At 43.1% G+C, this 18,465-nt stretch overlaps 1 protein-coding gene across 1 annotated transcript in view; it reads right to left on the minus strand.

Annotated features, from left to right (window-relative positions):
• Nucleotides 1–5,788: 5,788 nt before the first annotated feature.
• AP1B1 (adaptor related protein complex 1 subunit beta 1) overlaps nucleotides 5,789–18,465 on the minus strand; it is a 46,492-nt gene continuing 33,815 nt past the window's right edge. Inside the window, exons 12-22 of the mRNA XM_082259638.1 lie at nucleotides 15,513–15,611; nucleotides 13,226–13,485; nucleotides 12,822–13,026; nucleotides 12,148–12,180; nucleotides 10,146–10,280; nucleotides 9,912–10,057; nucleotides 9,688–9,817; nucleotides 8,921–9,005; nucleotides 8,739–8,825; nucleotides 7,559–7,713; nucleotides 5,789–6,229 (exon numbers count right to left, since the gene is read on the minus strand). Coding sequence (XP_082115764.1) covers nucleotides 6,155–6,229; nucleotides 7,559–7,713; nucleotides 8,739–8,825; nucleotides 8,921–9,005; nucleotides 9,688–9,817; nucleotides 9,912–10,057; nucleotides 10,146–10,280; nucleotides 12,148–12,180; nucleotides 12,822–13,026; nucleotides 13,226–13,485; nucleotides 15,513–15,611 — 1,410 coding nt within the window. The 3' untranslated portion in view covers nucleotides 5,789–6,154. The remainder of the gene's footprint in view (nucleotides 6,230–7,558; nucleotides 7,714–8,738; nucleotides 8,826–8,920; nucleotides 9,006–9,687; nucleotides 9,818–9,911; nucleotides 10,058–10,145; nucleotides 10,281–12,147; nucleotides 12,181–12,821; nucleotides 13,027–13,225; nucleotides 13,486–15,512; nucleotides 15,612–18,465) is intronic.

Here is an 18,465-nt window from a genome sequence, read left to right on the forward strand (position 1 = left end):
CATTTTGTCTGATCATGCTCCATACTGCATCACTGTACGTAGGACGGTGGTGACTCCTTCCCCGACCTGGAAACTGAACCCCTTCTGGCTGACTGTTTTGACGGATCTTGCTAAGCTAGCGGCCGAATGGCAATTCTACTTCAGTTCTAACGCGGGCACTGCCTCCCCCTTAATTGTCTGGGACGTGTTTAACCACTTTACCACCGGAGGATTTTCCTGCTAAAAGACCAGGGGTTATTTTGCGATTTTTTACTGCGTGACTTTAACGGACAATCGCGCGGTCGTGCGACGCTGTACCTAAACGAATTTCACGTCCTTTTTTTCCCACAAACAGAGCTTTCTTTTGGTGGTATTTGATCACCTGTGCGATTTTTTGATCACGCGCTATAAACAAAAAAAGAGCGTAATTTTTGCAAAAACAACAATATTTTTCACTTTTTTTTATATGAAATTCCCCCAAAAAAAAATGTAAAAATCAAAATTTTTTAAAATTTTCGGCCAATTTGTTTTACGCTACCTATGTTTGGTAAAAAAAATCGCAAAAAGCGTATTTTGATTGGTTTGCGCAAAAGTTATCGCGTTTACTAACAAAGGGAAAGATTTTTGTCATTTTTGGTGTTTTTTTTTTTAACGAGTAATGGCGGCGATCTGCGATTTTTTTTGCGGTACTGCGACATTGCGGCGGACAGATCGGACCCTTGACTGACATTTTTGACACTTTTGGGGGTACCAGTGACATTACTGCAGTAATCAGTGCTATATATATGCACTGTTACTGCAAAAATGACACTGGCAGGGAAGGGGTTAACAGTATTGGACAGGGAGGGGTTAAGTGTGTCCTAGGGGCGTGATTCTAACTGTGTAGGGACATGGCTACTAGTGTAAAAACAAAGATCAACAGTTCTACATAGTAGAACTGTTTGATCTTCACTTTTACACAGGGAGAACTGACAGGTGGCTTGTTTACACAAGCCGCTCTGTCTTTCTCCCGCTGTAGCGGCGATCGTAGTGTGACCGGCGGACATCGGGTCCGCCAGTCACACTCCCGCACTCCTCCGTGAACGAGCCGAGGCGGGCGCGCGCCTCGGCGGGCGCGCGCCCGCCCGCTATTGGCTCTGGAAGGAGTGACAGGCGAGCGACGTAGACCTACGTCACTCTGCCTGGCCGGGGCCGACTGCCGCAGTAAATATACTGTGCGCAGTCGGCAAGCGGTTAAGAAGCACTGTCGTCGCTTGCTGAGCGAGCATATTAATCGTCACAAGCGCAACTCTGACTTGTCCTACACTCAGGCTCTTGCCCGGCTGCAAGAGTTGGAGGCTGGATATGCTGAGGCCCCCACTCCTGCTGGCTTGGCCGATCTTAAACTGCAATCCCGGGTGACTGACCAACTTTGTTTTGAGAGGGCTAAACGCCGTATGTTTTTTGCCAGACAGCGAATATTTGAACAGGGCGAACGGCCTGGTCGATTATTGGCATATTTGGCCCACCTTGACTCTAGGCCCCCGGTTGTTATCTCCTTGCTTTCCCCCTCGGGGGAGCACGTGACGGAGCCGGCTGCTGTAGCGGCCGAATTCGTTGCCTTTTTCCGGGAGGTTTATGCGACTAGGGCTGACTATTCTGCTCAGGAGCTCTCCTCGTTTCTAGATCAGTTCACGTTCCCTACTCTGACGGACCCACAGCTCCGGGCTCTGGAGGCCCCTATAACGGAAACCGAAATCGTGACTGCGTTGTCCCTATTTGCTCGTTCTAAAGCCCCTGGATCTGACGGACTTCCAATTGAGTTCTACCAATCGTTTTCTGAGACGTTGGTCCCCAGACTTCTTGAATTATACCAGGCGGCCTTTAAGGCTAATACATTACCGGACTCTATGCGAGAGGCGCTTATTGTGCTCATTCCTAAACCGGGCAAGGACCCGAGTCAGCCGAGTTCATATAGGCCTATATCTCTATTGCAAACGGATGTCAAAATCCTGGCTAAAATCTTAGCCCTGCGTCTGAACAAGGTGATTCTCTCGTTGGTCCATGCGGACCAGACCGGATTTATGCCTGCTAAGAACACTGCGTTCAACACCAGACGGTTGCATATGAATATCCAGGCTTCTCACTCGCAGATTGGTACCAGGGTGGTGGTTTCCTTAGATGCGGCCAAGGCATTTGATTCCGTTGAATGGCCATATCTGTGGCAATGCTTGCGTTGCTTTGGCTTTGGCCCCAATTTTATCAAATGGCTTTCCATACTCTATACCTCCCCAAGAGCGCGGGTCGTGGCGAATGGGTGGACCTCTGTCGCCTTCCCCCCTCTCTAGGGGGACGCGGCAGGGGTGCCCCATTTCCCCCCTGCTATACGCCTTGGCGGTAGAGCCTTTGGCGATGAAAAGGTGGGCTTATATGCCGATGATATGGTTCTGTATCTCGCTGACTCTGGGCCTTCCCTCGCTACTGCCCTCCGCCTCATTGAGAGCTTTGGGGTCTTCTCTGGATTGAAAATCAATTGGGACAAATCTCAGATCCTCCCTATTGATCTCTTCCCCCCCCCCGCTGGACCAGGCCTCTTTGCCATTGCAGAGAGTTAGTTCCATTAGATACCTGGGGATTCAGGTCTCTCGGGACTTGGCGGACTACGTACCCCTAAATGTTGAACCCCTCGTAGCGCTGACTAAGAGTAAGACACAGGTTTGGTCTAGGCTACCGTTGGGCGTCATGGGCCGCATCGGCTTGATTAAAATGATTTTGCTGCCTAAGATCCTATACGTCCTCTGGCATGCGCCAGTTTACATTCAGTTGAAATTCTTCCGGGTTCTGGAGTCTATCTTGAAGTCTTTTGTTTGGGGCTCCTCCGGGCACAAGCTGTCCTGGAGAGCCCTGAAGTGCCCTACCAAGCTTGGTGGCCTAGCGGTCCCCGATCTTAGCCTGTATTATATAGCGGCGCAGTTGTCCCATTTCTTTTATTTCGATAAGGTAGATAGGCATCGCTTTGAGTCCTTGGTTAGCACTGGTTCCCCCGGCCAATTCCCTCATCCCTTTTGTGATATCCTGCGAGGCCTTCCGGGTGCGCTTGGTAGCCCTGGTAGGCACACATATGCGTTCCACATTAAGAGGATCTGGGACTTGGCGGCGGCGAAACTGGGCTGCCCTCCCCTTCACGACGATACTCCCTTGTGGTTTAATAGAAGCCTTAGGGAGCTTCTGCTGATTCCGGATCCGCAGGTCTGGATACGACACGGCATATACCTGCTCTCCCATGTTCTCCGCGGTGGCCGCCTTAAACAATTTGATCAACTAAAGGCCGAATTCCAACTGCCTAACTAATGTTTTTCCGGTTTCTCCAGCTGTGTCACGCTTTGCGTGCGCAGTTTGGTGGTACTTACCCCCAGTTGCAACCGTTGGATGTTGTTCTGATCCTTCGGGGAGACGAACCTAAGCAATTGATCTCGTTGTTTTACGACTTGCTTCTTACCCCGTCGGCTACGAAGTTGGCGTATTCTCTAAAACCTGCCTGGGAGGAATGGGCTGGGGAGTTGGATGACGAGGACTGGAGTGATGTGCTGGAGGTGGGTAGGCTGGTGTCTCCTAAGATGTCTGACAGGCTGACGCAAACCTATATTTTACACAGGGTGTATCTTACTCCTATCCGTATGGCAAAGTTTGACCCCTCCCGCAGCCCGGACTGTCCCAAATGTTCGCTATCCGCTGGTACCTTTGAGCACCTGATCTGGCAGTGTCCCCGCGTTAATTGTTTCTGGCAGCAAGTGGTTCGGTTTCTGCACGATCAGATGGGCTCTCCGGTCTCACTGGATCCGCGGCAATGCTTATTGGGTTTATTCCCTGATTTGGAGGTACCTAAGAGCACTTTGAAATTTATGCACGAAACACTGTTCAGTGCCCGGAAGCTATTGGCGCGTAGCTGGATGCAACCCTCGCCTCCTACACTAAATGCCTGGATTGCCAAGGTGAATGCTACTCTGCCTTATAAAAAGATTATTTACGTTAACCGGGGCTGTCCCGCTAGATACCATAAGATCTGGGATAAGTGGCTGCAGTCGTCCTTAACGTGTTCCACTTGATGGGTTATGCATGTGTACGTTTTCTTTGTTTTATGTTCTCTGTGCTGTTGGACTGATGCTTTTTGGACTCTGGGGGATCCTCTCCTTTTTGGGGGGTTTTTTATTTTTATTTTTGTTATTTGTCCGGGGGGGTGGTGTGGGATGTGTTTATTTTTCCTTCTGGGTTTATTTCTTGTATTTTGACGCTTTCCTGTTTATTACTGTACATGTAGTTTTGTACCTTTATATGCTCCTATTTTATGGTACTTGTTGTACTTTTTCACAGTTTAATAAACTCGGTTTTTGATTCAAAAAACAAAAACACAAACAGATTTTATACTTACCTGCTTGTGTAATGGTTTTGCATAGAGCAGCCCCAATCTTCTTCTCAGGTTCCCGCCGTCACTCCTGCCTCCTTCCTCTTGACCACTACCCTCAATAGCAAGCCGCTTGCTATGGGGGCACTGGTGTGTCCATAAGACACAGCCTTGGCTCAGCCCCATTCCTCGCTCTCTTCTCAATGGCTTACTGTCTATGATTGACAGCAGTGGGAGCCAAGGCTCCTGAAGCTGTGTCACCCAATGAGGAGAGGGAGTCACAGGACAGCTGAGGTCTCATGCACATTGCTGGATTGAGAGGGGACTCAGGTGAGTCTTAGGGGGGCTGTGGGGGGGAGCAGCACACTTCACAGAATGCATGAAGGTAAAAAAAATATTCAGCCTTTACAACCACTTTAATTCAGAAGCCGTAAAGCTTTCAAACTGACAGCCCGTACAGGCTGAAAGCTGTAGGGCTTGTCTACAAGAGCCTGATCACAGGTGCAATGCTTTGCAAGTTCCTGTGGAAGAAATAATAAATGCACTTTTCTTTCCCTGAAAAAAATATAGTTTTTTTTTTTTCCATAAAGGTGAACTTTAGGCCCCTACATAAAAAAAAAAAAAAAGATGATGTACAAGTTGTCTTGACGTTCTGGCGATTTTATCCCTGGCTTTTCTTCTGCCGACAGCAACAGGGATTTGGGAAGTAAAAGGGGGGCGGGGGGAATTTGGTGCAGGCATTCCTTCAGGACAGAGCAGTGCTCATATGTAAGGGGGCTGTAAATGACAGATCAGGCTTACAAGAAATGGGCAGAATAACAGTGCCTTGCAGAAATTGTAAAGTCAGAAGGTTTTTTTAATTCTATTCATTAAGAAAAAAAAAGCCTTCTGTGTGTAGCACCCGCCCTCAGCCCCCCAATACTTACCTGAGCCTATCTCTATCAAGCAATGTCCACAAGTCCCTTGGCCGTCCGGGACTGTCCCTCCAGATTGGCTGAGACACAAAGTCAGTTAGCCAATCAGGAGAGAGAGAGGGCAAGGCCGAGCGCTGGCTCGTGTCTGAATGGACACACGGAGCTGCAGCTCGGGTCGGTGCCCCCATAGCAAGCTGCTTGCTGTGGGAGCACTCGACAGGAGGGAGGGGCCAGGAGCAGCAGAGAGGGACCCGAGAAGGGAAGGATCCGGGCCACTGTGCAAAACCACTGTACAGAGGAGGCAAGTATAGCATGTTTGTTATTTAAAAAAAAAAAAAAACACGAGACTTTGCAATCACTTTAAGTAGGATTGCTGATGCTGTACCGAACAAGAAGTTGAAGACAGCACTGGATTATGAAGACTACTACTATTGCAGGGACCTGTTAATCAAGTACAAATTGCTTCCACTAATAGGCATCAGGTTAAAATAGAAATGAAGGGAGGATAAAAAAGTCACATGTATGAAAGTTTTTATTATATACATTTCAGTCCAAATTCTTCATTTTTTTTAAGTTAATAGGGTCCAACAGAACCTACCTTTTACAGAGATAATACATCATCTACCATAAAAAGGGGTGAGAGCCACCAACATACTCATGAGAGTAGGAAACAGTTTAACCCCTCTGCTATTCATGTGGAAACAAAGGGTTTAAAAAGGAGGCTTTGGAGTAAGAGCATAAAATCAATTTTCATCATTTGGTCCATAGTTTGCAGATTAGAAAAGGAGCAGAAACATGCACACACGGCATTCTTATGTCCTGTCTCAATGCAGGAAAGGTGGTGACTGTCAAAAAGCTGGCATGGAGTGAAGCTCAAAGCTCAATTCTTCAAGATGGCTTCAATGGCTTGGAAGATGAATGGGGAAACCTCAGGTGCCCGGCACTTTAGAGACAGCTGTATGCAGAAAATAAAAGTGAGATTTCTCTTCCCATAATACAAGAATACTTCTATACTCAACGAAACAAGGACATTTAAGATATAAAAGCTTCCTCTCTGCAAACCACAGCCAACAATTTTTTATTTCTAACAAGTAAGGATTGGCAGTATTTAAGACCTTATCAACCTAAATGCAACTTCAACATAAAAACACATTGTAAGGCCTATCATACTGAAAATATTAATTGCAACCTTGGTTTCTAAAATGACAAAAACAGCACATGGGTACATTTCTAAATAAATGGGTGGGGTGAGACACATTATGAATACACAAAAATATTACTTTAAATACCACCGATATTAGGCCACGAAGAACCATGAAACCTTTTTGGAGAGGCAAGTATCCTGAACAGACTAATCTACTATAGACCTTACCACCTAGCAGAGCACACTGACAATAGCTGAGGGGAAATTGGAACTACCAGTAAATTTAGGGATATATATATATATATATATATATATATATATATATATATATATATATATATATATATATATATATAGTCCTGCTTTTTAGTAGGGAGGCATATATCCCAGTGTTTTGTGTGCTATAATATCCAGAAAACAGACTACAGACCCCAATTGAAATATAAACAGAAGAAGAGGTTTTCTTCCAGAATGATGAGTCATACTCAGAGAGCACTGCATGTTGAATAAAGAAAAAGCCAATGCTGGATGTCCTTGTTGGCAAAAAAATGATGCCATGTGTCTACAATATGGTTTGTCAAGTTATAAAACCCAACTCTCAGAATGGTTTGACAATCACACATGTTCTGGACAGATGCATTAACATTGTTTAGCACTGCAAGAAACCCTGATGATGTAACTAAGGTTAAAGAGAAATGGTGCGATATGCTGACTTCATCCACAATGTATGTAAAAAACAGACACTTTGTGTTGGACGAATGTTCACCAAATGTGATATCATACATTTAACCCATGTAACTCAAAATAGATCGGTCTTCGGCTGAGTTCACAAATGTGCAGCAGCGGTTTCCAGTCTGGGGTCTGCTGCGTTCCTGTTCACCGGTTCAGGTGCGATTCAGTTCCAAGACCTTTGCCTGAATTCGCACCTTAACCGGTCCAAAAAAGGCACAGGACCCTTCTGGAATTTGCACTGTGGCTGCCCTGGACATGTATGAACCGGCTTCATTGAAAGCTGGTCACACTCGCATGTAATGCAAATTGGATGCAGTGAAAACCGCATCCAATTCACACATATGTGAACCCAGCTTAACAGTTTTGTTACTCACATACTTCACAGTAAAATTTTGGAGCGATACTTACAGCACTGCTGGGGCTTCCAGGCTGAATCCTTAGCTCTGCCAGCACCCATATACCATTTGTGAGTTTGATGGACTGGTACAGCATGTCCTGACCTTCCACTGTACGCCGGGCCACTGTGAACACGTTGCTGGCCTGCAGCTTATTACTTACAACATCTGCGAAAACATAGTATTAGTGAGGTTTCAGTAAAGAAAACAAAAAATATTAAGAGCAAACAGATATTACAAGAGGGAGGTGGAGGGAGAGGGGGAGGGAGGAAAAGGGGAGGGTGGGAGAGGAAAGGGGAGGAGGGGAGAGGAAAGGGGAGGAGGGGAGAGGAAAGGGGAGGAGGGGAGAGGAAAGGGGAGGAGGGGAGAGGAAAGAGGGAGCGTAAGGCGAAGGGGAAGGGAGGGGGGAAGGGAGGAGGTAAAAACAGGGGTTTAGTCTGCACACATTAGCAAATACATGCATTAGCTACAGGCCCGTCAAGGCACCCCATTTTCTGTAGTCCTAACTCTAACTTCTGAGACAGGACAACATAGGGCCTATACCATTGAATAACATATCTGCAGCAGTCTGTGTGTTAAAGTAGAACTATACTCAACTTCAGTGTTGTGGTGTTCCAAAGCTCCCTATCCAGTCGGCCTTCTTCTGGGTTAGGATCTGCAGCCATTTTAAATGGCCAGACTGAGACTATATGTGGAGTTGCACGTGCCATAAATGTAAATGTTTTGGGAAACTGGTAAAGTGAAACTAAATTCATCTTTTAAGCATTTTCCCAAAACATGGATATTCAAGACATGCTGTGATTGACAACTGTCACATTTGCTTGTGCTCTCAACTGAACTGTCAAAACATCAAATGGATGGTGTCCTAAACTGATCACATGTGCAGCACCATGACAACTTCAGTTCAAACGGAGACTAAGATTGTAGTTTCTTTGGTTGTATAGGATGGTGGGAGGGATTTAAGTCTGCTTTAAAATTAATAGGCTTAGTTCTTTTTTTACAACAAAATTCCACCCAACACTGAATTTGGATTAAACTCATTGAGTGCAATTGCAGCATGACAAAAGAAAAACAAACAAGCAACACTATATGTAATAAAAGGAAGCCAACCATTTTCTGCATGTACCTCCAGCGATTTATAAAACTGTTTAATCCGCATGTAATCATCATATTTGTTAGTACCAGATACTCACCAGAATTTGGGGGACAGTCTCTAATCTGAAACTGTGCCTCATTTTCATTGGGAATGTCCTTCCATGTGGCCAAAAACATCTGCCTCTCTGAAGGAATGAAAAAAACACATGACAAGAGTAAACTTTTTGTTTACAGTGTAAATCACAGGGCATGACAGCTGCCAATTCTTAACAATTCTCACCCATTTTCCCATCTTCCACAAACAGAATGTGCAGAGGATATACTACACTGAAGTAAAACACATCAATGTTGTTCTTTACTGCCACCTATGGAGGGAAAGGATCATATCCATCAAAACGTAGTTTATATATACAATCCCAATACTGTACAAATAGAAGTTGCGACATTATGTAAAATCTACATAAAAACAGAATGCAAAGATTTGAAAATCTCATAAACCCATAGTTTATTCCCAGTAGAAAATAACAAAAAATATAAAAAGTTTGCAATGAAAAAATGTCCTATTTTAAGAAAAAATAGGGTCCCAAAAAAGTTGGGAAAGGGCAACACAAAACTGGCAAACTGGTACTAACAAGGAAGAGCAAAAATACATTTTGCAACTAATTAACCAAATTGGCAACAGGTCAGTAACACGATTGAGTATAAAAAGAGCATCTTAGAGAGCCGGTGTGTCTTAGAAGTAAATATGGGGAGAGGTTTGTTGATCTGTGAAAAGCTGCATGTAAAAATTGTCAAAGAATTTCAGAATTTTTATTAAATGTAAAATTGCAAATACTTTAAATATATCCTCATCTGCAATAAAAAGAATTTGCAAAAAAAAAAAAAAAAATTAGAGAATGTGGAGAAATCTAGATTTGCAAATCATTGCATTCTGTTTTTATGTAGATTTTACACAACGGTCCAACTTTCTTGGAATTGGGGTTGTAATAATATCCATGTATAAAAAGTATAGTTTAATGCTTTAAGAAAATGTGTATATGTATTTACCTGCAAGTTATTAAGAGGATCCATTTTCATTACAGAACCAACTGTATTTAACGGTAGGGACACCTCAGTAGACTGATTGGGGGCCAAAGGTGTAAGAATCTGAAGTGGAGCAGCGGGTGCCAGCCCAAAACTGTTAAAAAGGAAAACAAAGGCACATCAATTGGTAAAAATTTAACTCCCAAGTGAAACACAGTCTCCATAAATACTGTGAAAAGATTCTATACCTATTACGATTAAATTGTATGGCAAAATCACTCATGACCTGGAGGGCACGATTAGTGAAAATTAGATCCATAAATACAGCACCAGATCTGCGGGCAAAAGTACCACTTATCTCCAGGCCTTTACCTTTCATGGCATGAAGCCATACCTGAAAATAAACATAGGGAAAAAAATTACATTTTGCAATCTGCCTAGTGCAGCTAAGAGTATGGCAAGAGGTCCTAAATATCACTCACCGATTTTGGAGCCACATAAGCGCCTAAAACTGCCCCTGTTCCAGGTCCCAAATCAAATAGGTCCCCAAGTCCTCCAGAAAGGGGTGCACCAAGGGAGGCTGGTGCCACTGGAGGAGCCATGAAACCTGTTGGTAGCTGTTTAACACAGAAAAATAATAATTTAGAAAGCTAATGAAGAAAATTTAAATAAATAACAGAAAAGCTAGAAAGGCTTGAATAACTAAGCAGGGTATGACAACTTATACCACCTTTCAGAGCAATATTTGGTTGTACCACTAACATTTACGTACAAACTGAAAAGTGTAAAAGCAAGGCAAACAATATGCAAAACATTAAAGTCTAAAGTCCCGTACACACGTACCGATTGTCGGCCGTAAAGATTCGGCCGACGAACGATCGGCCGATTGTAGGCTTGTTAGTATGATGCTTCTGACAGCACACTTTCGGCCGAAAAGAATCTGTCGTGCAAGCATTAAAATTTTTGTTGGCCAACACCAGAACGGCCGATTGTTCGCCAGTCAGTACAGAATTCGGCCGACAGACAGCAGATTTGCAAGACTGGGCATGCTCAGAGAAGAAAAAAAAGACAAGGAAAGTTAACCATCACATGACATCACTTCTGCAGTCGGCTGTTGTTGGCTGACAAAATTCGTGTGCAGTCTTTTGCAGTTTTCAACAGACACGACAGCCCTGGACAAAAGACGGCCGATCGTTCGGCCGACGATCGGTACGTGTGTACGGGGCTTAACTCAGTTTTAGTGAGCTTTAAACTATTTCCTTCACTAAAAATGGCAGCAGTTGTCAATGCTGTATGAACAGTATTGTAGCCTCAGCTACACACAGTATACAGCTCTGTTCTGGCAGTGGGACAATGCTCCAGGAACAAAATTGAGTCAAGCTAAAGCTACACACCGTTCATACAGTGCTGACAGCCACTGCATGTGCTAGTGAAGGAAAGATCGCCAAAACATGGAGTTAGGCTTTAATAATTCAACAAAAATGTATACTCTTATATGTTTTGGCTGTATACCATCTGAACGGATATATAAAAAGGTGGGTTTATACTACCATCATATGGATAGAACAAATCTAATGCAATAGGGTATCTCTATAGCCCTTATCCACTCATATATATCTTATCACAGTAATTGCCCAGACCTTGAATATGGCGATGGATACATATTTACATACGCTGTAATAGCGAAACTTCAAAACTACTGCTGGCATTGGGGCTACTATACACTTACTACACCTATTTTTTCACCTTGGACACCTTTCTTGCGCACCTTGCCTGCCATCACTTGAGTCACATTGGGTCAGTACTATATTACTGTTTCAGAAAAATGTTAATATGCTATTTGGTAACATGTGTGGAAATATTTTATTTTGTTATTTACTAATTCTTACCCATTATACACAATTGTAGAAATATCGGTCTGTCTTGGTCTCTCTGGCCCTGAGGAAGCCTCGCGTGAAACGCGTCGGCTTGCTGGGGACCCTTAGACCGTGCTCCACCTGAGACCTCTTACGTCATCTTCTCATACAGGCTATTCGCTTTCCCTTGTTGGGAAGTATTTCTACTATGTAACATCATGTATCGTTTAATTTTAATTATGTTTGATATGGGCAACTATGCTTATGTATTTTAAATATGTATAATAAAATTACTTTAGTTTTACTTATGTTGTTGTTGTGATCCTTCTCCTCCCATTGGCCCGTAAAGCCCCACCTTTTTCTTTATTATTTTTGTACGATATATTAGGGTTATGGGCCTCCTTACACTGTATTTTTGTGTTTCAACAAAAATGTAATAAAATACAAAGCAGCATGTGAGCTACCTAGTTTATGGTGACCTATATAAGATTGCTTTCTAAGGTGCAAGACCAGAACATCTCTTATCATTCCCCCTAACATGACCAACTGTGTATAAAAGGATAGCACATGAAGCCCTTTTACAACATTTCAAGCACCAGGAAAAAAGATGTACAGTAAAATGACTTACTGTGAGATTTGGACCAGTATCTCCTCCTCCCAGCTGTAGAGACAAAAAAATAAATAAATAAAAAAAAAAAAAGAGGGGCTCATTCAAAGCAAGAAAAAGGTTTTCAACTTGTAAAAGATTTGAAATTAAGTCAGTAGGAGACTAGGAGTGCCCTAATTTCCTTAGGAATGTGATGAGAAATTCTAGTGTGATTTTCTCTGCTAAATGTCAAACACTTTGGAGGATGGTGCATTTCATGAAGACCTTGGAAACTTGTATTTGGGGTTACACAGATCCCACAAACCCCATGCAGTGTAGAAGTTAAGGACTCCCTAGCATACCCCTTCTGTGTCTTCCACAATCTTTGGAGTTCAAGCAGATGGGAAAGGAGGCAGAGCACAGGCAACCAGAAAGAGGCAGGGAGACATACACAAAAGCCGCAGAACAGCAGGCAGGAGCAGCATAGGAAAGAACATTGACAGAAAGAGAAAAAAAAAAATGAAGTAAGGGATCAGCCCAGATACACTATGTAAGACAGATGTATTATTATTAGATATTACTGCCCCCACAAGACAGGACAATATATTGAGTGTGATATCACATGTAGAAGTTACAGTATTGCACTGGAGGAGAGATCATCGTATGTAGAAGTTACAGTATTACACTGGAGGAGAGATCATCCACTGTTTACATACCAGGCTGTCCAGACCTCCACCCAAGAGATCCACACCACCCAGAGGTACAGAGCTTGTAGTTAGGGTGGGTCCACTTATAGGAGGGGCTAAATCCAGGTTTAGAAGGTCCCCAAGAAGATCACCTTGGGAAGGAATGACTGCAGGATGTGTATCCACTTGCTGCTGTCCTGCAGTTGCCACCTCTGGACTCTCTGCACTCTCACTACTGCAGTAAAGAAAACATAAATAAAGTGAATGTACTATATGCTCTTTACACATCACGAATACCGAGCTCTATGCCATATCTAACAGGACAGAGATCATAATTTTTGTTCTGCTATGTAGAAAGTATTATGTACAAATTAGAATATGACTAAATTCCTGCCAATTTTCCAATAAATACGGGAGAGTACAAAAATACTTACGAGCCTGTCCGCGGTGGCAACCTTTTGGGTACAACGCCACGGCTTCCCTCCACAAAAGCACTTGGAGGTTTGTGGTAGACAGAAGCTAGTGTTCCAATGTAACAGATAAGTTCCTCCAGCAATGTGGGCTCAATTAGGTCAGTTTCCTCGGAGATCAGAGGTTTTTCTGCCAGGACCACCTCTTTGGCAGCAACTGGGTCAGTTGACAACAGTCGCCAGTAGATGTAGCCACGATCTCTTAAGTCAGGGTTATCAGAATCCTGTCATTAAAGAGAGAAGTACAGAATCAGTTAAACAGTAATTTCCAAATAACCCTGTGCCTCTTTTGCAATGCACAGAAAAACAAAATTACAGCATTTAAGAGTATATTTATTTGTCAGCCTTTAGTAAAAATTTGGATCAGGGTATTTATTAGAACATTGCACTAAATAAAAGCTTTTTATGTCCTTTAAATAAAATAATGGAATTTTTTTAGGTTGCCAAACTATTTATCCAAATCTTGTCAAGTCAACAAAGCTGCTAAACTTGGTCTGGGTAACAAGACTTCAGTGAAGTGTGAACATGGAGGAGTTTTAACCACTTGCTGCTTGATTATTCTCATTCTATATTATAGAGAATACAGCAGGATGTTGGAATACACAAAAGTGGGCAGAAGCACCCAAAACTCCTAAATGGAAAGAAGTTGGACATTAAGGCAGGGGAAGTTCACTATTGATATATCCAAGACATAATACAAGTGGTTACAAAGACTAAACATTTTTTAACTAAATGCATTTCCTTAATGAAGTTAAAAAATCTCCCAGTGTTTGTATGCCCTCCCCTGTCTGTATCGGCTCCCTCCTCTCTCCCTACATTCAAAGAACAGAGAGGCAGCAGCTTGAGCCATTGGCTGCTGCTGCTGCTATTAATTAAATCCTGTGACCAGAGAGCAGGGCTGAGCTGCGCTGTCTATATAGACGCACACTGCCCAGCTTTGAAACCAGTCTGCACACACCAATAGGTAGCAGTTTCCAATGGTGGCACACGAAGAAGAGGAGAAGCCAAAACTAATGGCAGGGGACCCCCAGAAAAAGAGGTTTGGGTGCTGCTCTGTGCAAAACCACTGCACAGAGCAGGCAAGTATGACATGTTTTTTTTTAAAAAAAATACACATCTTTAACCACTTGCCGACCGCCGCACGACTATCTACGTCGGCGGTCAGCCCCTCACAGGCAAACTAACGTAGGGCTACGTTGCTTGCTTGTGAGGGTCTAGGGAGCGAGCGCGCGCCCCCCGGGGCGCGCTCCCGCTCCCGCATGGTCACGGACCCCCCCGCGCGTGTGACCAGCGGACCCGATGTCCGCCGGTCACTCGGCGATCGGCGGGGGAGAGGGAGAATGTCAGGCAGCTTGTGTAAACAAACTGCCTGTCATTCTCTTCGCTGCAAAGACACTGATAAAACGGATCTGGTATGTAGATCCGTTGATCAGTGTCTTTACAGCTAGAGCCACAGCCAATCACAGTAGAAACCACGCCCCTAGGGACACACACAGCCCCTCCCTTCCAAATAAAGTTAACCCCTTCACTACCAGTGTATTTTTACAGTAACAGTGCATATATATAGCACTGATTACTGCAGTAATGTCACTGGTAACCCCAAAAGTGTCAAAAATGTCAGTCAAGGGTCCGATCTGTCCGCCGCAATGTCGCAGTACCGCAAAAAAAAATCGCAGATCGCCGCCATTACGCGTTAAAAAAAAAAACAACAAAAATGACAAAAATCTTTCCCTTTGTTAGTAAACGCGATAACTTTTGCGCAAACCAATCAAAATACGCTTTTTGCGATTTTTTTTACCAAACATAGGTAGCATAAAATAAATTGGCCGAAAATTTTTAAAAATTTTGATTTTTACATTTTTTTTTTGGGGGAATTTCATATAAAAAAATGTGAAAAATATTGCTATTTTTGCAAAATTGACGCTCTTTTTTTGTTTATAGCGCGTGATCAAAAAATCGCACAGGTGATCAAATACCACCAAAAGAAAGCTCTGTTTGTGGGAAAAAAAGGACGTCAAATTCGTTTAGGTACAGCGTCGCACGACCGCGCAATTGTGCGTTAAATTCACGCAGTGCCGAATCGCAAAATACCCCCTGGTCGGAATGGGGGTAAAATCTTCCGGGGCTTAAGTGGTTAAGAGTCAGGGGCTCACTCAGCCCACCAAGCTCTACATACAACTAAAATGTCACTTTTTTGATGGAGCAACACTTTAAAATGGCCTGAGTCTAACATGCTCTTTATTACACTTACCTGTGTAGCTAAACTAAGTACTTGCTGCACCAGCTCCTGAGTTTCTGTTGGTTTCTTTAAAAACAGCTTCACAATGGCAGTTAGAAGTTGTAACTGGACCTTGTAAGGAAAAAAAAAATATATATGTCAGTTGCAAATCTGTCAAATGTGATGAAAGATCACAGTGTAGAGCAAATTGAAGCAATGCAGAATTACTTTTCTCTTTATACTGCTGTTATGGGTTAATCAGTAGGTAAAATTCAGCAATATTTTCTCCTCCTCCAGGCAGTACAAAAAAATTCAATTGTCTTTAGAGCGTTCCCCATCACCTTTATAAGTAACCACTTACCGCATACTAACGTCGTAGGTCTACGTCGGTAAACTTTGCGGTAGTGTACCGGGATGATGCCTCTAGCTAGAGACACCATCCCGGTACCGTGGTTTGAAGCCGACGGTTGGCTTTCCGTCTGTACCGAACGATGCGGCTCGGGAGCCGCTCGATCGGTACCCGGGGGGCGGGAGGGGACGTCTCTCTCCCCCCCGCCTTCCGTGGCTTTGCTCGGGGCTCCCGTCCCACCGGGAGCCCCGAGCACCCAGCCGGCGCGTCCGCCGGCTGGATGGAGTCCCGATGAATGCCGGAAACAGCATCGATCGGGTCTCCGTTGACGTAACCCGGAGGCGGCGTCCATGACGTCACTTCCGGGTTACTGTGCTGCAAAAGGCGGCAAATTTGAAAATCGGCTGTATGCAAAAACGCCGTTTTTGGCGTTTTGCATACAGGGAAGTGTAGTGGAGGGGTCTAGGGTTTTTTAGACCCTCGATCCCTCCATAAAGTGTACCTGTCACACATATTGCTGTCACAAGGGATGTTTACATTGCTTGTGACAGCAATAAAAGTGATCAGATTTTTTATTTTTTTTTTAAAACTGTAATAAAGTTAAAAAAATAAATAAAATAAATGGAAAAAAAAAAAAAAAAAAAAAAATTTAGCCGCCCCCGTCACCGTTAGCTCGCGCACAAAAAAAAACGTATACGCAAGTCGAGCCGCAAATGAAATCGCTGTTCAAACCACACATGTGAGGTATCGCCAGAGCGTGAGCAATAATTTAAAAAAAAGAGCTACACTCTAACTCTAAACTGGTAACCGTTAAATAAATTTAAAGCGTCGCAGATTGAGATCTCTATTGACCGTAGTTTGTCGCCATCCCACGGGGGGGCACAATTTTAAACCGTAACATGTTGGGTATCTATTTACTCGGCGTGACATGTTCTTTCACAATATACAAAAAAAATGGGCTAACTTTACTGTTTAGTATTTTTTAAATGCAGTGAAATGTGATTTTTCAAAATTTTTCCAAAAAAATGGCGCTTTAAAGACCGCTGCGCAAATACCGCGTGACAAAAATTATTGCAATGACCGACATTTTATTCTCCAGAGTCTTTGCTAAAATAATATATATATATATATATATATATATATATATATATATATATATATATATATATATATATATAATGTTTGGGGGTTCTAAGTAGTTTTCTAGGAAAAAATACTGGTTTTAAACGTGTGAACAAAAAGTGTCCGAAATAGGGCTGGGGCTTAAGTGGTTAAAAAGTATGTATTCAAATAATTTACAATGTAGTTAAAAAGGAAAGGACCGCAGGGCATATTATCGCATACTATTTATACGTATAGTGCTCAGCATAAAGGAGTACACCCCAACAGATTTGTCAGAAAACCTTTGGGGCTGCATAAGTGCTGCTGGTGTGGGGATAGCTGCATTTCATTGATGGTATCATGAATTCACAGATGTTCTGTATAGAAAAAGAAGATGCAACCATCACTCCGGCCCTTGGTCATCGTGCATTTTTCCAACATGACAATGATCCAAAACACACATCTAAGAACGCTGTTGCCTTTATGAATGCGAACAGGGTAAAAGGGATTCAGTGGCCAAATATGTCTCCTGATCTAAACCCAATCGAACACCTATGGGGAGTTCTGAAGAGACAAGTTTAGCATCACTCTCCATCCAGCATCCAGGCTCTAAAAATAGGTGGTTCTCGAAGAATGAAAAAAAAGATAGATGTTGCAATATGTTGCCAACTTGTTCATTCCATGCCTAGAAGACTTGAGGCGGTCCTTACAAATCATAAAGATCATACAAAATACTAAACGTAGTAGTTTTTGTTGTGGGGTGTATTCATTTTTCCATCAACTAATTTGAGTAAAACTGAAGATTTTGTAATCTAAATATATTATTAACCTTACTTTCATGTAATGGGCTAAACAAATGTTCTATAAAACTCAGTTTTGACAAAACTTTAGAAGTTTTTCTTGTGTTCATTGAGATATTGATAAAAATCTTACTTTTCAAAAGGGGTGTACTCATTTATGCAGAGAACTGTATATACAATAGCTCACAAAAGTGAGTACACCCCTCACATTTTTGTAAAGATTTTATTATATCTTTTCATGTGACAACACTGAAGAAATGACACTTTGCTGCAATGTATAGTAGTGAGTGTACAGCTTGTATAACAGTGTCAAATTGCTGTCCCCTCAAAATAACTCAACACACAGCCATTAATGTCTAAACTGCTGGCAACAAAAGTGAGTACACCCCTAAGTCAAAATGTCCACATTGGGCCCAAAGTGTCAATATTTTGTGTGGCCAGCATTATTTTCCAGCACTGCCTTAACCCTCTTGGACATGGAGTTCACCAGAACTTCACAGGTTGCCACTGGAGTCCTCTTCCACTCCTCCATGACGACATCACGGAGCTGGTGGATGTTAGAGACCTTGCGCTCCTCCACCTTCCGTTTGAGGATGCCCCACAGATGCTCAATAGGGTTTAGGTCTGAAGGCATGCTTCTTTAGCAAGGCAGTGGTCGTCTTGGAGGTGTGTTTGGGGTCATTATGTTGGAATACTTCCCATTCTCGGAAGGGAGGGGGATCATGCTCTGCTTCAG

Source organism: Pelophylax lessonae (genome assembly GCF_965119305.1).
Source record: "Pelophylax lessonae genome assembly, chromosome: 1".
NCBI lineage: Eukaryota > Metazoa > Chordata > Amphibia > Anura > Ranidae > Pelophylax > Pelophylax lessonae.